Below are 22957 nucleotides of genomic sequence, written 5' to 3' on the forward strand. Positions count from 1 at the left end.
TCTGACGTATTCGACAAAGACGCAACAAGTGTTAAGTAATACACAAGAACTAGCATGTTTGTATTACGTGGACCATAAAAACAGCTAAAATGAAAAAAATAATTTTATTAACGTTTCGACGCCCAAATCGGGTGCCGTTGTCAAAATACAAAATATTACTAATATTTTGTATTTTGACAACGGCACCCGATTTGGGCGTCGAAACGTTAATAAAATTATTTTTTTCATTTTAATTGTGGCTTATTTCCCATATAAATAATTAATCAAAAAAATGCCACAAGGAAATAGCTTCAGAACAACAATAAAAACAGCTCCTACAGTGGCGTTTTAAGTCCTACTGAATCTACCATCACTTCATATCTTTATAGGGCTTTTCATTCACAGTCATTTGTTTCGAGTTTCTGTCATGTGTCACATAATATTAATATATTTACGACATACGTTATTGGTATATACAATAATACAAACCAAAGACGTATGACGTAGATATATTAATATTATGTGACACATGACAGAAGCTCGAAACAAATGACAATCGATGAAAAGCCCTATACAGGGCAAAGCCAGATCAGTGATGAACATATTAATACTAAGTCAGCAACACATAAGCCAGTGAACAGTCAAATCCATAGTAGATCTGCTAATAGGGCACTGTAAGCTGAACAGACAGTTGAAGCTGATGGAATTGGCAGATGATGAACTATGTAGATTATGTCAACTAGAAGAATAAACAGCAGAGCACATTTTTAATGTCAATTTAATAGCAGTGTGTCAGAAAAGGTCGCAAAGAAATAGACCAAAAGCCACCTCATTGAATGAATCTATACTAAATTTACAATCAAGATGCAGTAGAAATAAACAAAACAAGACACGTTAAACGTTAAGTGCTACTAGGAGCACTCCCGAATCATGATTTACAATGTATAAACTTTGGAAATCATAATTTGGGATTTATAATGTATATACATTGTAAATTATGATTCGGGAGTGCTCCTAGTAGCATTTAACGTGTCTTGGTTTGTTTATTTCTAATGCATCTTGATTGTAAATTTAGTATATCTATCTACATGAGCAGTACAAGCGGCGTAGGAGGCCCATAATTAGAACAAGTTGAAGAAAACCGATGGCAAGGTGGATATAAAAGGTTGAGAGTGATTTAAAGAAAGTGACTTGTACTGGAGAAGAGAACCAAAAAACACAACAAGATGGAGAAGTATCATCAAGAATGTTAATGACAAAAGTAACAAAATATTTTAAATGTAACTTTTTGCGCTAGACCTACAAGGCTAGTTGTGCGCTATAAATAAAATGATTTGAGGTTATGAGTTCACAGCAAAAAGCTGTCTTTCATCATAAGTCAAACATTAGCCCGATAACACGTCACGCTACAAAATTTGTTAAAAACATAACCTTACAATAAATTGATGATTTTAATTGAAACAATAAAAACGAAAAAAATATTCAGCTTTCATTTTTTTTATTACATAAAGCTCTTTTACTTTATCTATGATTTGTTTTTAAACCAGAAGGAGTAAACTAAAAAGACAGATTCACACCCAAATACATCTTCTTTTCTGGGTGATCACAATCGGCTTTCTACAGTATCCCATAAATATTATATTATACTAATACGTCGCTAAAGAGTTCTAAAAACAACTGATTTTTACATAAAAGCAGACTAAAAATCTAAGAATTAAAGGCATAACGCAGAAAACACAAAAAATCGCTGATATAACTTAATTAACTTATGAAATACCAAGAGTGTCAAAATTTCATAAATGTCATTAGTGTCAAAAGTTCATAACAGTTGAGTATACTTGGCTGCGGTTGGACCAATTACAAACAAGCATTACAACGCGGTAAATTTGAATTACTCCTCCTGGTTTAAAAACAAACCATAGTAACTAACAAATTAAATGTCAACATAAAAGAGAAGAAAACTCATCAAAAATATATTCGACAACTTAAAATTCTATTGTGCGATTACTTATTTTTATTGTAAGAAAAGTTTTTGTATAAGCAGACATAAATTGATTTTTTCAGTAAGATCATCATGTAAAAAATGTAAGATATAGTAAATATAGTTCAAGCCAAACTCTTCTTTCAGTGCGTCATTAATTTTGACGTCGAAAATTATTTTAAGAATGTCGCGAATCATTGCATGACATTTTAGTTACATCTGACAGTTGTCAGAATCGTTATCATCCAAATATGAAAAAGTTACCCACGTAGCACCGAACGGGTTTATTAAGTCTTTTAAGGATGCTTTAAAACTGTGGAATAAAACTAAAATTAAAACCATTTGGTTTTTCAGTAAACCTTAAGGTTGCAATAAAACCGCTTTCAGTATAAAAGGGCCCACTCTGAAAGAGGTCAATAAAACCAAAAATAAAAACCTTCTTAAAACTTTGTTTTCTTAAGCAACTGGTTTTAAAGCTGCTGTGAAGGTGCTTTTAAAACCATGTTAAAAGACACTTTAAGTGCAGGTAGTTTTATAGCAAACTTAAAAAGGTTTCTTAAATGGAGACTTTTAAAGACAATTTACCATATTAATGATTTTTTAAACCCATATACTCCATATCAGCGGTTCCCAAACTGGGGGGCGCGCCCCCCCTGGGGGCGTGAGAACATATCAGGGGGGGCGCGAGACAAGTTGAACATTAAATTAAATTTAGTTATATTTTTCTAAAATTCAATATTAACCGCTTGTCAAACTGTGTCTGGTAGCGCAGAGTAAGCAAAAGTTATCTCAAATACCTCTTTTTGACAACACTGTGCATGAAACGCCGCATTAATGATATGACCGAAGACGTACAAAACCAGGTAGTTGATGCAGTAAAATAATCGCCATTTTTTGCTATTCAGCTAGACGAGAGTACTGACATAGCACAATGTTATCAGTTAATTGTTTATGAAAGACAAGCTACTCTTTTCTACAGAGTTGGACACTGGAGACCACGAGAAAAGCTATTATTAATGTTATGAAAGCAGTGTGAGAGTTTTTTGACAAACATGAACTTTCTTGACAAAAACTGATCAGTTTATGTACAGATGGTGCACCTTCAATGCTAGGTTTTCGCTCAGGCTATTTGCAATTAGTAATAGAGAAAAATGCTGGTGTGATTGGGATACATTGTTTTATACATCGACAAGCCTTGGCAGCAAAACCCCTTCCAAATGAACGTATGGCTGTCTTAAAGTTGTGTATTAAAGTAGTGAAGTACATAAAAAAAGAGTTCGTTGAATACTCGACTGTTTAAAACGCTTTGTGAAGATTTAGAAAGTGATCACAAAACACTGCTACTTCATACAGAAGTACGATAGCTCTCAAAAGGAAACATGTTGGCAAGATTATTTGACCTTTGAGATGAAGTAATCACCTTGAAACATCAAAAGCAAAATGAGCTAAACATGGCCTTCAAAAAACATTGTACCCAAGTAATATTGGCTTATTTGTCAGACATCTTTGACTCGTTGAACATCCTCAACCTAAAACTGCAGGGTGGAGACTCAAATATAGTAGTTACTCATTGTGATGGAGGCTTTCCACTTTGGAGGCGTAAAATATCAGCAAACCCCTGAAATTATTCAAATTTCTCTAAAGTAGAGCCAATCTCAGAAGAAACACGCAGAGGAAAGGACATTTATGAAGGATCAAGTTTGAAAATCCAAATATCAAACCATTTGGAGAGCCTAATTGAAGAGTTCCAGAAATACTTCCCAAACACCTGTGACAATTTTATTTACAGAATGTCAACTGATCCATTCCATGTCAACATAGACTCCCTGCATGAATCACTTCAAGAAGATGCTTTGCAAATAAATCCAAATGATTTTTTGCACGATTCCTCTGCCAAATACTTTGTTATAATGGCCAAACCTTCATTTTGGTTAAAATATTTCAAAGTGTATCTTAGTGTATCACGGGAAGCTCTTCATTTATATTTGCCTTTTTCAAGTAACTATTTGTGCGATTTTCAACACTTGTGGCAATTAAAACAAAGTATCGGAATAAACTTGATGTTGCTAGTGACTTGTGCTGTGCACTTACTAAAACTCAGCCTAGGAATCCTAGTAAATAAAATGCAAGCACATTCATCTCACTAAGCAACATAATCTATTTTTCTTTTATTAATAATTTTTGTATTTTATGGAAACTGATATTGTTGTATCTTATGGCAGAATAAATAAATGTTTTGTTTTCAAGCTAATACTTATTTGTTTTTGTTTTGTTCCTATTTAGGCGCATACAATTTATTGTAAGGGGGGGCGCGAGAAGCTTTCTTTCAAAAAAGGGGGCGTGGTACAAAAAAGTTTGGGAACCCCTGCTCCATATCATATAGGCCAACACATTTTTACATGTGTTATGGTTATGATAGGTAGATACGTAATTGTAACCATAAAATAATAAAAAGGACTTGGTTATTTCGAACTGTCAAGGTAGAAAAACACTTGCGCACCCAACTGCATTGATAATGTTAACAAAAATAGGTCTAAATAACTCACGCGCCCTAAAATTTATGACTTTTGGTGATTAACCTTCCGATGACCAACCTTTTTTTGTTACACGGATGACCAAGGGGGAAAAATGACCCCAGGTCAAAAATGTCAAAAATGACAACAAAAAAATGAAGTTTTTTTTTAATTTTATTTTTATGGCATGGACTTTATGGCATGCAGCCAGTCACAACATAAGTATTAGTGCCATGTGTAGTGTGTATGTTGAGTAAGTGTCTTGTTACTTTGCAAAGTCGACGTTATTAGCGTAAAACTACTTGGAATTGCACATTATAGACGGTATTTTACTAAACATCAACTTCAGAATATATTTTTTATTCGTAAAATATAGGGAATTTTTTTTATTTCAAAATATGAGGATATCTAGAATGATATTAAAGTCAAATAAAAAATAATGAGTTAAAAATTGAAAATACTTTTGAATTTATTAAAGAAAAACATACGCTGGGGTCACAATTTCCCCCGCTTGGTCATCCGAAGGTTAAAAAATAAAAATAATAAAAAAATTTAAATCCGAAAAATATTAATTTGAAAGAAAAATTATTTTATCTACAATTTTAATGTTTTAATGTTAAAATAAATCGAATTTATGTCTTTAACTCGCTTATTTATAATTTTTATATTGTAATATTATAAGCTTTATATTGTAATCTATCATTTCTTTCAGCATCTCCAGAAAGCAATATGACCGAAATCCAAATAAAACTATTTGGTCTATCGACAAAGAATTGTTAAGATCAAATGGTTTTATTTTATACCTTTCTAAGAGCATATATCCTACATAAAAGCAAGGCTGCCTTGTAATTAAAACCGTTTAGTTTTAATGCTGCTGCCAAAAATGCCACTCGGTTTTAATGTGAATCTAACCTAAAATCGAGGCATTGTAGTGCTGTGTGTGTGTTGTATTTTTCTTTTAAAATGACCAGTTCGTTTATATTTTAAGTACTTGCGACTTATTTCTTCCATACTAACTGTACTTCAACTTTTTACAACACACTACACCACTGTTTCGCTCTAAAACAAATGGCTGACCAATTTGGACATGCAAGAAGAGGGGATGAGTTTAGTTTTATTGTTTCTAACAAGAAGCATAGTTTAGTCTTTACGATAACCAAATTGATTCAGTTAAGAGCGTTTGGTTGTAATATAGCCTACTAATTGCTTTTAAGAAAGCAACTTTAAAGAAAACTAAAAGAAAAAATAGTTTTAGGCATAAGTTTTACTGACATATTAGTCTTGAGATCAAGTAGTTTTAATAATAGGTTTTATTAGTCATATTAGGAGAATCTTTAAAACTGAAATAAAACTAAAAGGTAACAAACTAGAATCTAATAGAACCAAACAGTCCGGAAGTTCTCCATAAAACTAATTGGTTTTAAAGTGAACTGAGAATAAACCATTTTAAAACTACAATAAGACAAATTATCTATTAAGATTAATTAGTCTTATTTGATACTCTTATTAGATACTTTAAAACTAGTGACAAATGCTTAACAGTTTTAAAGTTCTGGCAGTATATCTACAAGGTAACTTTAAAACCATTATCTTCTTATTTACCACAACAAAACCTTTATAAACCTTAAATAAAACTACAATGTTTTTATTGTGCTACTTGGGTATTGCATTATGACACTTTTATTGCAATTTGATATAAAAACAAATCAATAGTGTTTATTATACATATTTAGAAAAAGTTCTGTTCTTTGATTTGTATAGTCATATAGATTGTATAGATATAGATAATAGGAATTTTCCGATTATAGCGTCATCTATCAACAACTAGAATAAATGTCATAAATGTCTTTTGTTCTGTCACTTCCAACTAAATGCGGGCCGCGGGCCAAAATACTGATGACTCTACCTTATCGATAATAGTCTACGAGAAGTGCAGGGTAAATTGAAGATGGAATTACAAAAAAAAATATGTATGTCTTTGTACTCACTTCAAAATGCTTAAAAAATTACGGGATCTGTATCAAATTCTCGTATTAAAGTTGCGCGTAAAGTTGGGCGTAGTTAATGACAGTATCGGTTTTGGGGGCGACCCCTAAATGCGTTATGATATAATTCGATAAACTGTGACGCACTGAAAGAAAGGTTTGGTTATATTTTTTGGTTTGGTTTGGGTATATACTACTTACCAATAACGAGGATAACTTTTAGCAGATACGTCAAAACTTCATTGCCCATTAGACCTCCACATTGCTCGTGGATAACTCCCAACAAATTTATGGTACTCAGTAATCTTTTAGGGGGTAAAAATGTTTCTAAATTGCAATCTTTGTAGATTGTGTTTACCATATCAAACGGATCATCGACGAGGAACTTACTATACACTCTAAGGACTTTTTGTAAGAATCCCAATAGTTCATTTTCTTGGCACCCGGCTAGGAATCGGAAAACTGTACTTCTTCTCATTTGGCTGGACGATTTACCTCCCGTTCTTAAGCCTGTTTTAATATTCATTTTTCCGAAAACTATTTGCATCACTATTGGAATCAAGCCGTCTCTGTTCAAAGGAAAACGAAATTTTTAAAATAAACTTATTATTAAAAAGAAAAGAGAATAATCGTTTCCGATTTGATTCAATTCGAGTCTCTTGCAATCCTCTGACACCGTGTTTCGGGGTCTACCCCTTTTCAAAGAGGCTATGCAAGTAGACTGAATTGAATCATAACAAAACGAAGAAGAACTGCATATATTGAAATATTTGCAGCAGAGTGTGGTTAGACTGTCCTCTAACGGGGAATGACAAAATGAGTAAAAATAAATTTCGACCAAGAGTCAGTAATCTGTTAACCGAGATACAATAGTACCAAGCGGCGCCGCTAGGAGAACACTCCAACAATGCGTCTCAGATTACTTTAACGAAACGTGGTCATTTTGTACTCTAAACCGAGTAAGGTATGAAAAAGAAAAGAAAATAATCGTTTCCGTTTTGATTCAATTCGAGTCTCTTGCCATCCTATGACACCGTGTTTCGGGGTCTACCCCTTTTCAAAGAGGCTATGCAAGTAGACTGAATTGAATCATAACGAAACGAAGAAGAACTGCATATATTAAAATATTTGCAGCAGAGTGTGGTTAGACTGTCCTCTAACGGGGAATGACAAAATGAGTAAAAATAAATTTCGACCAAGAGTCAGTAATCTGTTAACCGAGATACAATAGTACCAAGCGGCGCCGCTAGGAGAACACTCCAACAATGCGTCTCAGATTACTTTAACGAAACGTGGTCATTTTGTACTCTAAACCGAGTAAGGTATGAAAAAGAAAAGAAAATAATCGTTTCCGTTTTGATTCAATTCGAGTCTCTTGCCATCCTATGACACCGTGTTTCGGGGTCTACCCCTTTTCAAAGAGGCTATGCAAGTAGACTGAATTGAATCATAACGAAACGAAGAAGAACTGCATATATTAAAATATTTGCAGCAGAGTGTGGTTAGACTGTCCTCTAACGGGGAATGACAAAATGAGTAAAAATAAATTTCGACCAAGAGTCAGTAATCTGTTAACCGAGATACAATAGTACCAAGCGGCGCCGCTAGGAGAACACTCCAACAATGCGTCTCAGATTACTTTAACGAAACGTGGTCATTTTGTACTCTAAACCGAGTAAGGTATGAAAAAGAAAAGAAAATAATCGTTTCCGTTTTGATTCAATTCGAGTCTCTTGCCATCCTATGACACCGTGTTTCGGGGTCTACCCCTTTTCAAAGAGGCTATGCAAGTAGACTGAATTGAATCATAACGAAACGAAGAAGAACTGCATATATTAAAATATTTGCAGCAGAGTGTGGTTAGACTGTCCTCTAACGGGGAATGACAAAATGAGTAAAAATAAATTTCGACCAAGAGTCAGTAATCTGTTAACCGAGATACAATAGTACCAAGCGGCGCCGCTAGGAGAACACTCCAACAATGCGTCTCAGATTACTTTAACGAAACGTGCGTCATTTTGTACTCTAAACCGAGTAAGGTATGAAAAAGAAAAGAAAATAATCGTTTCCGTTTTGATTCAATTCGAGTCTCTTGCCATCCTATGACACCGTGTTTCGGGGTCTACCCCTTTTCAAAGAGGCTATGCAAGTAGACTGAATTGAATCATAACGAAACGAAGAAGAACTGCATATATTAAAATATTTGCAGCAGACTGTGGTTAGACTGTCCTCTAACGGGGAATGACAAAATGAGTAAAAATAAATTTCGACCAAGAGTCAGTAATCTGTTAACCGAGATACAATAGTACCAAGCGGCGCCGCTAGGAGAACACTCCAACAATGCGTCTCAGATTACTTTAACGAAACGTGCGTCATTTTGTACTCTAAACCGAGTAAGGTATGAAAAAGAAAAGAAAATAATCGTTTCCGTTTTGATTCAATTCGAGTCTCTTGCCATCCTATGACACCGTGTTTCGGGGTCTACCCCTTTTCAAAGAGGCTATGCAAGTAGACTGAATTGAGTCATAACGAAACGAAGAAGAACTGCATATATTAAAATATTTGCAGCAGAGTGTGGTTAGACTGTCCTCTGACGGGGAGTGACGAAATGAGTAAAAATAAATTTCGACCAAGAGTCTTAGTATTATCAAAAACTTATTATTATTGTATTTTTATACTAAGACTTTGGACTAACTAGTCTCATGAGTCTGCTTCTCAAGATGCTCAAACTGCTTCTCAAACTGCTCAAACTGCTTCTCAAGATAATTCTTAATAAAATTAAGCAGGAATGTGAAGAAACAATAGGAAACCAACAATTCAGTTTTAGAGAACGATTGGGAACAAGGGAAGCTTTGTTCTCAATGCTAACATTACGACAACGATTATGGAAAGTACATAAACCAATTTACGTCTGCTTTTTAGATTTTAAAAGGCCTTTGATAGGATCCAACATGATACACTGTTTGGGTATCTAGAAATGATTGGAGTAGATAATAAAGAAGCTTCTATTTTGGTAGACGCCAAAGAAACATACAACATTTTCATACAAAGGAGTGTCAGACAACATTGTGTGTTATGTTTTGTTATTTTATATAATTTTAACCAAGCCTTGGAAGAGCAATGGAGTAGGATGGTGCGAAAAAAGTCAAGTTGATAATTCCGTATCGCTATAGTGCGGAAAAGTTGCGATTGGTAATTACAAGAAAAACAAAAAAGAATTATTCAAATCGGACTTTATCTTCGGATCTCTCAACTTACCTAAAAATTATGAAAAAAATTAAATTTTACCTTTCTTTCAAAAAATTTTATTTATCCTTCGTGACGTTTTATTTATCGCTACAGTAAAATGTATTTACAGTTTGCATGGTTGAGTAATAAAAAAATAGTTTTGCGCATTTAACGAATATCTTCCGATCCAGCAAGGTCAATCAAAATCTATAAAAATTTGAAATTTTTGATGATTTTGATAAATTAAAAAACATTTAGTTATCTTATTTTTTTGTTACATTGTGAAGCTCTTCGCTTATTTAGATATTGTATGACAATATTTAAACAACCCAGAACTCAAAACGAGGGGGTGGTTGCACTTCTAGCTCCACACGCACATTTCTCTCCAACCAACCAACCAATGAGTGTGGGTTTTTTACATTATTTACATATGTACATTTCTTTTTCATCTGTTTGCGTCCAGCTCTTAAACACCAACTCTGTATTGTGATTTATTGGTAAAATCTGGCAGTATGGACCTTGATTTAAGTGTTGTCCTGATGAATCCATCTCTTGATTGGGGCCCACATACATTAGCATTAGACGATGCTTCCGTGACCAAATTTAGACACCGCTCGTCATCTTGCGTGTGGCAGTGATAGGTTTGTACATTCCAGCCTGGCATTTCGCCCGATATAATGTAAGAAGTTATATCTTCATTTGAAACTCTTCGAGGAAGTAGTGGAGAAGATAGTTTTGCAACATTCCAGTCTATTTTTTTAGTTTAGTCCTGTGCTTCAAAATTTTAAGTAGTATGGAGAAAGGAAACACATTAGAGCCCTAGGACTAAGGAGAGTGTTAAAAGCCGGACAGACTACAGCCAGGGGCAAAAGTATTAGAAATTGCATCCTACTTTAATTTTTCAAGCACAGGACTACATCTGTTACAAAACTATCTTCTCCACCAGTTCTTCGAAGAGTTTCAAATGAAGATATAAGTTCCTGCATTACATCAGGCGACATGCCAGACAGGAATGTACAAAACTATCCCTGCCACACACAAGCTGTCGAGCGGTGCATAAAGTTAATCACGGAAGCATCGTCTAATGTCTAATGTATATGGGCCCCAATAAAGAGATGGATTCATCTGGGCAACACTTAAATCAAGGTCCATGCTGCCAGATTTTACCATTAAATCACAATACAAAGTTGGCATTTAAAAGCTGGACACAAACCGATGAAAAAGAAATGTACATAATATGTAAATGATGTAAAAAACACACACTCATCAGTTGGTTGGAGAGAAGGGTGTGGGTGGAGCCAGAAGTGCAATCACCTCCTCGTTGTGAGTTAACTAAATGCTTTTTAATTTATGAAAATCATAAAAAATTTCAAATTTTTATAGATTTTGATTGACCTTGCGGGATCGGTTTTTTTTATCACTCAACTATGCAAACTAAATAAATTTTACTATAGCGATAAATAAAAAGGCAAAATTTAATTTTTTTTTCATAATTTTTAGGTCCTTTGCGGGATCGGAAGATAAAGTCCGATTTGAATAATTCTTTTTTTTTTTTTTCTTGTAATTACCAATCGCAACTTTTCCACATTATAGCGATACGGAATTATCAACTTGACTTTTTTCGCACCACCCTAATGTGGAGTTCGAATTGAAGGAGAAACTATAAACAACATTAGATTCGCAGATGGCAAAGCGATCATGGCAGAAAATATCCAAGATCTTCAATTCCTTATAGATCCAGTCACTAGAGCATGCTCCAATAACGGAATTGGCATAAATACAGCAAATACAAAGTTACTTATGATTAGTAAACAAGACGTTGGCCTTATGCAACTATTCTATAATGTAAACTTACATATTCTCAGCTGAAATTACAACTAAGAGTCAAGTTCCTAAAATGTTATGTGCATCCTGTATTACTACATGGATGTAAAACTTGGATCATGAAGGTTAATATGATGAACAAATTAGAAGCCTTCGAGATGTAATCATATCGTAGAATGTATGTATGTATATAAGCTGTACACTCCCGTGGAAGTTATAGCTGTTTTTCACTTTGATGATCCGTTAAGACATGGAGGATCAGTCCACTTTTCTTCTAATCTGTCTCCTCAAAGCTTCTGGTGTGTCTTCGTTTCCATCACTACTTTTCTCTACTCATTTCGGTTCTCAGTCTTTTTTTTCCAGTTTCGAATTCCCATAACTCTTAAGTCGTTTTCGACTTGCTGTTTCCATCTTGCTTTTGGTCTGCCTCGTGCTCTTGTCTCAGGGGGTATCCAGTTGGTAATAACTTTAATGGGATCATCTTCACTTTTTCTACTTATATGACCATACCACCTTATTCTTCGTGCTTTTGCTTCTTTCAGTATGTTTTCTCCTTCCATCCATTGTTCTATTTCGTGGTTCATCCAGGGTCTTCTTTCGTTTTCATTTATTACTTTTGATCCCAGAATGTTGCGCATTATTTTTCTTTCAAATACTTTCAGCTGTTCTTCTTCTTTTAACGTTAGGGTGTTGGTTTCTATGGCATACATTACCACTGGCCTTATGGTAGTCTTATATATTTGCATCTTTGTATTTCTGCTTAATTTTTTATCTTTTATTATTTTTTATTTTTGTGATAAGCTCTATTTCCTGCTTGTAGTTTCTGTTTCAGGTCTATTCTTTCATTATCTCTACTAATCGTCGTTCCCAAGTATTTGAATGTATCTACTTCCTCAAATCTGTAATTATCTATTATCATTTGTGTTAGTCTTGTTTTCTTGAATCTGCTTGCGTTCATGTACTTTGTTTTTTCCATATTTATATCTAGTCCTCTTCTTTTTGCCCCTTTTTCTATTTCAGAGAATGCCTTTACTAATGATCTTTTGTCCCGGGCTATTATAACGATATCATCTGCATAACCTACTATTTGTAATGCATTTTTATTAATTATTCCGTTATTTGTTGCTTCTTTTATTGCACAATCTAGAGCTGTAATGAATAACTCAGTTGACAGGGCATCCCCTTGTCTGACTCCGTTTTGGACCCTAATCTTCTCTGTTGTCTTTTGACCTAAATATATTACTGCTTGTGCCTCTTTCATTGTCATTTTTATTAACTGTATTAAATTTCCTGGTATTTTTATGCGTGTTAGATCTTCTATTAGTTCTCCTCTTTTTAGTTTGTCGAAGGTCTGTTTAAAATCCACAAAAAGCATATGCATTTCCATGTTACGTTCATATGCTATTTCCATGATTTGTCTTATTATGTGAATAGCGTCTATCGTCGATTTTTCTTTTCTGAATCCATATTGGTAATTTCCTATGATTTTTTCGGTATGCTCTGCTAGTCTGTTCTTTATTATTCCCGTCATGACCTTATATGTCACATTTAGCAAGGTGATTCCTCTATAGTTTTTGCATATTTTTTGGTCTCCATTTTTGGGTATCGTTATAATTATTCCCGTTTTCCAGTCTTCTGGCATTCTTTCCTCTTTCCAAATCGTTACAATTAATTCATGTATTTTCTAGTTAGAGCTTCTCCACCATATTTGATGAGTTCTCCGTTTATGTTGTCATAACCCGCTGCTTTTCTGTTCTTGATCTTCTTGATACTTTCTGCTACTTCTTCGTATATAGGTTCCTTGTATTCCTCCGCGTCCTGTCTTATCCTTATTATGTCCCTTTCCTGTGTCATCTCACCTGTTGATTTATATAATTCCTCGAAATGTCTTATCCAAATGTCTTCTTCTATGGCTACCATCGGTTTTGATTTTTTTCCCAATTTTAAGTAATTATATAGTGGTTTAGTATTATTTCTCATGTTTTCTCTTTCGATGTCCATCATTATTTCTTCTAATTTTCTTTTCTTTTTCATTTTACATGTTTGCTTTGCTATTGTCCTTGCTCTCCTATATGTTTCCATATCTTCTGCTGTTCCAGAGTTTATCCATTTCAATCTGGCTTTATTCTTTCTTTCTATTTGTTCTCTACATTCCTGGTCAAACCATTCATTTCTTCTGATGTTTCTTATTGTGCCAATTTCTGTACCCCCTGCCTTTTCTATGGCTTGTTTAATTCGTTTCCATTGTTCTTATATTTCTTGTTCTTCGTGTTGTATTCCTCTTTTAAGTTATTCTTTGTATATATCTTTTATTTCATCCTCCTCCAGTTTTTGTATGTTTCATTTCTTTTTCGCTACTCTTGTTCCTTTTGTTTTTGCCTTAATTTTGCATTTTGCAATCACCAGGAAGGGGTCGGAGTCTATGTTCGCTCCTCTATATGATCGTACATCATTTATTGACTTCGCTTGTTTTTTCTTGATCAGAATGTGATCGATTTGGTTTCCGGTATTAGTTCCAGGTCTTAACCATGTTATTTTGTGTACATCTTTATGCTGATATTTGGTGCTACTTATTTCCATTTCTAGTGGGGCTGCTATGCCACATAATCTATCCCCGTTGTCATTGGTTTTGTCATGTAATGTATGTGTGCCTGCCACTTCTTGATTATAAATTTCTCTTCCAACCTGTGCATTAAAATCCCCTAGGATAATTAGTATATCCTGTTTTGGCACTTGATCACCTGTCTCTTCCAATTTCTCGTAAAAGTCTTGTTTGGTTATTTCATCACTATTTTCGGTGGGTGCATAAACGTTAATTATAGTTTTTGCCGCTTATAATCTATTCTTATATATGATATTCTGTCATCGACTGCTTTAAATTCTAAGACTTCCTTTCTTAATTTTCCTCAGATGTAAAATGCTGTCCCTCCTCGCCCTTGTTTATCCTTTTCTGCATACCATATTGTATAATCACTTTTTTCTATTTTGCCTTGTCCTCCCCATCTGACTTCCTGTAATCCAGCAATATCTACTTTGTATCTTTGTAGCTCATTTGCCATTTCCTGCATTTTTCCTGATTCTAGTAGTGTCCTCACGTTCCAAGATCCAATTTTTATTGTTCCGTTATTTATTCTCTTCCGTTTCTTATTGTCTAACTTTATCTTATCTTCTTGTGTGCTCGTTTTCCCTTTTCTTGCGGTTGTTTCCGTATTTTCCAATGCAGTTATTTCAGTTAAAGAAATTACAACAAAGAATCAAGTTCCTAAAATGTTATGTGCATCCTGTATTACTACATGGATGTAAAACTTGGATCATGAAGGTTAATATGATGGACAAATTAGAAGCCTTCGAGATGTAATCATATCGTAGAATGCTCACACAAAATATCATGGGTTCAACGCATTTCACACATAAATTAAAAAGAATAGTGAAGGTGACGTGAAAATGATTAAAAAGAAAAAACTTTAATATTAGAAGCATAATTAACAAATTAGAAGCCTTCGAGATGTGGTCATATCGTAGAATGCTCAAAATATGACGGGTTCAACGCACTTCAAACATAAAAGTCTTAAAAAGAATAGGTCAAGGCGAAGGTGACGCGGCGAAGATGATTCAAAAGAGAAAACTTGAATAACTGGGGCATAAAATGGGAGATAGCAGATACTGCAGTTAATACCCAAAGGAAGGATCGAGGGGAAAAGGGGAATTGGTAGGAAGAAATATTCACGGCACCAAAACCTTCGTCAATGGACTGACTGGTTTATCAGCAGATGCATTGGTACATGCCGCGCACGATCGAGAACAATATCGGCAAATTGTCATGGAAACTACCCACGCCTAAAATTTGGGCACGGTACTTTCGGTTTTGTTTTTATGGCTCTATATAAAAAGATTAAATATTTACTTACCGATGTTCAGCCAGAACCAAATTGCTGTCTTTATCTACACTGAATGTAGTCATTTCGTTTTTGAAGTTCTTATCATCGATCATGTTATAGAGATTTTCTTTATACGGAGTTAAATATTTGTGTTTGTAGGTAAAAATACAATCCAGCGCAGCTTTTTGAATTCCAGAATCTTTGTTTTGAAGCAAATCGAAATAGAGCTTCGCAAGTTCCGGTTCTCTGTACATCGACAAAGGGCTTTTGAATTGCGCAAAAACGTTTAATTTTTGCAATAACGTTCTAAAATAAGAAAAAAGCGAGTTGATTTTAATTCACAAGAAACACCTTATCTAATCTTTTTCTCATGATGCGTCACAGTTTTTCGATTTCTTTCTAACGCATTAAATTATATGTGACAGAAAAAAACGCACGTCGGTGATTACATTTCGTCGGTGACATTTATAACATTTATTCTAGTAGTCAATAGATGGCGCTATAATCGAAAAAAAATTATTTACTAATTACATAATATATCTACGAATACAATCTGTACAATTTATAAGACTATACAAATCAAAGAAAATACCATTTTATAAATGCAATAAACTCAATTGATTTGTTCTTATGCCAAATTGCAAATAAAATGTGACAGCTGTCAGATTTAACTAAAATGTCATGTTAGAATAAATGTCTTATGAAAGTTCTTTCTGAAAGTTCGCAACACCCTGTGGAATAACCTAGCATTTACAAAATACTGAAATTAAAACCCAACTATAGCCTTAGGTTTTCTTAACATTCTGTTTTTTGATTCATTCGCTTACGTTCGATAATACAAAAGTTATGCACTTTAACAACTAGCCATGTTCTTTTTCAGTACAGGGTGTTTCTAAACAAGTGCGAGAAACTATAAGTCATACAAATAAGTCATAACAAATAAGTCATACCAATGTATATCCAGAAACATTCAACCAATAGAGTTATAGCCACTGGGCGATCACTCTTAATGTTTCAAATTCTGTTCAACAAAAATGCTTAGTGTTTATAGTTTGAAATAAACAGATGGCGTTTGTAACAATAAAAAAAAAGAATAAATGTCATAAATGTGTATTATCACGGACTTACCTTTTTTTCTATCATTTGTGACGCACTGAAAAATGCTCATGAAAAGAAGCATATATTTAAATTGCATTAGATTATACAACTTCATACAAAAGTATACAGTAAGTAATAATAATTTTTAAAGGGTAGCCCCCTTAAACATAGACAAAATGCCCTTACACCCAGAATTCAATTTTTCATTTTTTTACGTTCTATATGAATAAAAAAAAGACCGCGCAATTTTAACCCACCTTCCCCTCCCCCTGTCGCCAAAAACGTCACTATTTCGTTTTATTTTTCACCCACAAAAACGTAGGGGTTTTTTGGGAGTGTGAACGTTTTTTGACCAATTTTTGAATGTCCCAAAGGACTGAGTAACTTCAAATTATAAATAACCTATTAAAAACCTTGATTTGATCTAAACTGCGCGTCATAGAAAACGGGCACCCTAAAAAATGGGTAATTTTTGAGGTCGCGTATCTCCTAAACCTGTTGTCCGATTTAAGTGATTGTTTGAATATGTTATAGCTGTTTGAATATGTTATAGCCTTATTCTTTGTCAATATCCCTGTAATAATATTTTTGCTAAACAGGTAAATTTTCATTGTATGCCGGGTGTACGAATCAAACTGTGTTTTTTTTTCTGAAAGTTCGCAACACCCTGTGGAATAACCTAGCATTTACAAAATACTGAAATTAAAACCCAACTATAGCCTTAGGTTTTCTTAACATTCTGTTTTTTGATTCATTCGCTTACGTTCGATAATACAAAAGTTATGCACTTTAACAACTAGCCATGTTCTTTTTCAGTACAGAGTGTTTCTAAACAAGTGTGAGAAACTTTAAGGGGTAGTTCTGCATTAAAAAATAATGACAGTTTGCTTTATAATCGTATGTCCGCAAATGCTTCGTTTCCGAGATACGGGATGTTGAATATTTTTTTACAAACTGACGATTTACTTTATTGCCAAAAACCGGTTGAGATATGCAAATGAAATTTGGTAGGTTTTAACAGATAGTTATTGCGAATTTTTTGACATACAATTAAAAATTTTATATTCACCATTGGCGTGCATACAGCTAATATGATCGGTCATATTAACAGTATGCACGCCAATAGTGAATATGAAATTCTTAGTAGCAAGTCAAAAAATTCGCAATAACTATCTTTTAAAACCTACCAAATTTCATTTGCATATCTCAACCGGTTTTAGGGCAATAAAATAAATCGTCAGTTTGTAAAAAAAATCAACATCCCGTATCTTATAAAGAAAGCATTTGCGGACATAAGTTTATAAAACAAACGGTCATTATTCTATCATGCAGAATTGCCCCTTAAAGTTTGTCGCACTTATTTACAAACAACCTATACTGATGAAGAACATGACTAGTTGGTAAAGTACATAACTTTTGTATTATCCAACATAAGCGAATGAATCAAAATAGAGAATGTTAAGAAAACCAAGGCTATATTTGGGTTTTAGTTTCAGTATTTTATAAATGCTAGGTTATTCCACAGGGTGTTGCGAACTTTGAGAAAAAAACACAGTTTGATTCGTACACCCGGCATACAATGAAAATTTACCTGTTTAGCAAAAATATTATTACAGCGATATTGACAAAGAATAAGGCTATAACATATTTAAACAATCACTTAAATCGGACAACAGGTTTAGGAGATACGCGACCTCAAAAATTACCCATTTTTTAGGGTGCCCGTTTTCTATGCCGCGCAGTGTATTTCGAAGTCTATAAAATGCAGAAATCCCCAAACCCCCCTAAAAAGCCACTTTTTGGGTTTTTGTAAAAACCAGTTTTTTGGCTTCTTAAAGGTAGCCTTACAGAAAAATCTGAAAAAAATCAAAAATATAGTTTTTGATAAAATGGATTTTGTAAAAGCCTTAACAATGCGTGTGAATTTTTGAATTTTTTAAATTGATTGCATCCCACTTAAAAAAAATAAAACAAGAAAATGACATTTCAAGTGGTGGAGGGAAGGGGTGGTGGGTTAATTTTGCGCTCTCTTATTTTTTAAACACATAGAACGTAAAAAAAATAATTCTGGAGTGAAGGCATTTTGTCTATCTTAACCTTTCTTTAACGCAATACAAATTACAAAAAACAAATAGTCTGGCTAATTGGCTAAGCCAAAGCCATTATAAAAAAAAATCAAGAAGATTTGGAAACATGGCGCGGTCGTGGTCAGGTGTAATTGAATACTTAATCAATAACACATACATACTTAAATTGTATGGAAAACTGTTACATTTACTCAAATATTAAATACTATACTTACTTTATCAATATTTTGCCTTTTTTACGACTGCCTTTCTTGGTTTGGGGTCCTTCGGAATCTTCTGTATCATCCTTATCAGCACTACTTTCATCAAGGGTATCTGTCTGAACATTTTGTTTAATGCTTTGAGAAGGCACGGAATCTGAACTGGCCACCATATACTCTGTACTAAAAATAAATTACACGTAAGAAAGGTAAAATATTTAAATAAATCATACTGTCCTTATTATAGTAAGCCAAAAAAGCAGGTCACTAATTTAATCATTATCTGCTTCTGCAGATACACCTCGGAACTCTGCTTTAGCTTTGGTTTTTTCAGTGGCAGAATATTGTGCACCAGTAAGAATAAGGCTAAATAGTGCAAATACAAACAAAATCGATGTCTAACTTAATCAAACCATAAGAATAATAAGTGCAACAATAAAATCAACCACCAGATCTTCGCCGTACTGCAGAACGGCGTAAGTAGTGAGTACCAGAAAATTATAGCCAACGTACAATTACCAATTACCATAAAGATATACCACACATCATAAAAGAGTACCACCGACTGAAATCTAGTAATCGTCCAAACAGAACTGCCCGAAAAATTGGTGATACATTTTAGATTTTAATTAATTCTAAGGTTTCCCCTGACATCCAACATCCGAACAAGCATAAATGGCCTCAAATAATGACATCTACATAAAATTGTTTTGGTATTATGATATATTGGTAACATATTTATGAAATATATTCGCGGAAAAAGAGCTCCACTTATATAAAATAAAGATATACTTATACTTACGATACAAACGTCAAAAGTAACTGTGAGACATCTCTAGTTTTTGCTTCGGCAACATTAGCAAAAGATACCAAAGCCTTCCATATCAAAAGTCTGTAATTATTAAAATCAGGTTTTGATTTAAACGTTTGCACTTCCTCGTAAAAATCCCCTAAAGTGGCACAAGAACTCTGGAGTAGGTCCACAGCAAGTTCTGGAGGGGACGATATCAATTGAGGAGCAAGTTTTAATTCTTCTCCAAAGATCTCCCAGAAGGTATTTATTTCCATTCCGTTGGCGTACGATGTAATAATTTTGATGACTGGTTCCCATAGAAGCTAAAATAATTTAAAATATATAATGAATTAGTTTTATAAATATTTAACTCGTTCACTGCCAGAGTGTTTTTGTATGGTTTTTTACGTTCAGGCCAAGTGGTATATCGCAGATGGGAAAAACTTTTCGTTCTTTAGACCAAGCTGCGCAGAAATGGATTTCCACGGATAATGAAGTCTAATGAAATAAATTTACGTAACCCACATTAAGAAACTCATAGAAATGTGTCTCTGGCATGAAAATGAAAAAAAAATTTCTCGGTCATATTGACCGAAACGGCAGCGAACGAGTTAAACAAAAAAAGGGTTTGTTTACAAAAAAAAAATAAAATTATATGTTGCCGTTTCTCAACTTTATATAAAAATATTGTGGAAATATCAACATACTTTTCGCTAGTTTTGTTTCCCCTCGTATATTTAACCAATATTTCGCTTACAAAAGTAACTTTAGTAATATAACTATTATTGTGCATCATTTAGTGCTGTTTAATTGAATGTGTAATTTATTTCTAATTTTACATTTGAATTGCATTTATTAGGATGTATAGTTATATAATACCGGGTGTCCACTTATATTTTCCCCCATTTTAACTACCTATAACTTCTAAACGGCTCAAGATAGAAATATGCGGTTTTCGCTGAAATGTATTATTTTAGTAAAAGTTTTGACTGAATGGATTGAATTTTTTATATCGCTTTCAAGTACGAAAACAAAAATGGCGGATTTTTGAAAAAAAACGTTGTTGACTTTTTTTTATGGAGCACCCAGTATATTTTTTTGTAAATTGAAAGAAAGGTCATTTGCATATCCGGCGATATAAAGTTTTTTAAAATCGGTTGTCAAATCACTGAGTAATTAATTTTTAAAATGAGAGGTGCAACATGGATATCACATACCTAAATAACATAACTAAGCAAATTGATATTATGTTATGTAACTTCCACATTGCATCTCTCATTTTAAAAATTAACTGCTCACTCATTTGACAACCGATTTTAAAAAATTTTATATCGCTGGATAGGTAAATGACCGTTTTTTCAAGATTTTAGGTAAATGACCATTTTTTATATCGCTTTCAAATAAAAAATGGCGGATTTTTGAAAAAAAAAACGTTGTTGACTTTTTTTATTAAAACATACAGTATATTTTTCTGTAACTTGAATAAAAAAATATGAAAAAAATATTTTTAAGAAACGCTTTTCTTTAGTTACGAGTGACTAAAATTAAACATATTATAAAAAAATCAACTAAAAAGCAAAAACTAAAAAAAATTGAAAAATCTAACACATTTGTCAAAGAAAAGCGTGGTGCGTCTTCATCGAATAACCGGTTTTCGCACCAAGCTTTTCTTTAACGAATGTGTTAGATTTTTTCATTTTTTTTATTTTTTGCTTTTTAGTTGATTTTTTTATAATATGTTTAATTTTAGTCACTCGTAACTAAAGAAAAGCGTTTCTTAAAAATATTTTTTCATATTTTTTTATTTTTTACTTTTTAGTCTTACACTTTTCAAACATTAAAATATATCGTCATGTTTACTAAAATATGTATAAAACATATGATGTACAAACATGAAAAGTAGTCGGAATAGGCAAAAAATTTGGAACATTATTGTTTATTTATGAAGCATAACGTAAAAAATTAACGTACAAAGTGAAATTTTGTATAGTTCATATAATTAGCTACAATCTGTAAAAGTTTCAAGTTTATTCATTGTAAAAAACAAGAGAATTTAAGCATTTTCCGTTAAAATCGTTTTTTTAATTAAACAATTAATAAACAAAAAAATAGTTTATTGACTATTCATGTATTGTTCCCGCGAATGCATATGTCTGCAAATTTTTAGTCATTTGCATTGAAGAAAAGGCAGTCAAATTAACGTCCAAAGATTTGATCCAAACGATTGAACTAAAGAAAAGCGTTTAATAAATTAATACGACAAAACGAATTATAATGTTAATTGTAGCACAAAACGTATCTACCGGTGGTTTTTCCAAGACTACGATAAAAACACGAATTTTTTCAATTTGAGTTTTGGTTAAAGTTTTGTTTCGTATCGTATTGAAATTTGATACGAATAAACGCCGATTTATATATAAATAAATATATGAGCGTTCAAAATTTGAAACTTTATTGTTTATTTATGAAGCATAACGTAAACAATTAACGTAAAAAGTGAAATTATGTACAGTTCATATCATTAGATACAATCAGTAAAAGTTTCAAGTTTCCACATTGTAAAAAACAAGAGAATTTAAGCATTTTCCATTAAAATCGTTTTTTTTTTTTATTTAAACAATTAATAAACATAAAAAAACTTTTCATTGACTATTCGTGTATTGTTCCCGCGAATGCAAATGTCTGGAAATTTTCATTCATTTGCATTGAAGAAAAGTCAGTCAAATTAACGTCTAAAGATTTGACGCAGACTATTGAACTAAAGAAAAGCGTTTAAAAAATGGTCATTTACCTATCCAGAGATATAAAAATTTTTAAAATCGGTTGTCAAATGAGTGAGCAATTAATTTTTAAAATGAGAGATGCAATGTGGAAATCACATAACATAATATCAATTTGCTTAGTTTTGTTATTTAGGTATGTGATATCCACGTTGCATCTCTCATTTTAAAAATTAATTACTCAGTGATTTGACAACCGATTTTGAAAAACTTTATATCGCTGGATATATGAATTACCTTTCTTTCAATTTACAAAAAAATATACTGGGTGTTCCATTTAAAAAAAGTCAAAAACGTTTTTTTCAAAAATCCGCCATTTTTGTTTTTGTATTTGAAAGCGATATAAAAAATTGAAACCATTTAGACAAAACTTTTACTAAAATAAAACATTTCAGCGAAAACCGCATATTTCTATCTTCTTATTCTTTTGTATTCGATTGCATGTTGTGTACTGTTATTCTTACGTAACTTTTTCGAATTCTTTGTACTTGGCTTATCTCGTAATATACTATGGTATGTGGCAAAATAAACAGTACTCAAATGCGTATGCCACAAATTTGTATGTGGCATGCGCCGTAACGTACTGGGTGGTTTCCGAACGTTGTTTAACG

The 22957-nt window shown here is 33.1% G+C and overlaps 1 protein-coding gene across 1 annotated transcript in view; it reads right to left on the reverse strand.

The window, feature by feature from the left end:
* The window catches only part of LOC114330079 (small subunit processome component 20 homolog), a 107008-nt gene that overhangs the window by 61402 nt on the left and 22649 nt on the right, over positions 1–22957 (reverse strand). Inside the window, exons 6-9 of the mRNA XM_050642607.1 lie at positions 19576–19889; positions 18789–18956; positions 15419–15694; positions 6660–7027 (exon numbers count right to left, since the gene is read on the reverse strand). Of these exons, the coding sequence (XP_050498564.1) occupies positions 6660–7027; positions 15419–15694; positions 18789–18956; positions 19576–19889 (1126 nt within the window). The remainder of the gene's footprint in view (positions 1–6659; positions 7028–15418; positions 15695–18788; positions 18957–19575; positions 19890–22957) is intronic.

This window comes from Diabrotica virgifera, chromosome 2, assembly GCF_917563875.1.
Source record: "Diabrotica virgifera virgifera chromosome 2, PGI_DIABVI_V3a".
NCBI classification, from domain to species: domain Eukaryota; kingdom Metazoa; phylum Arthropoda; class Insecta; order Coleoptera; family Chrysomelidae; genus Diabrotica; species Diabrotica virgifera.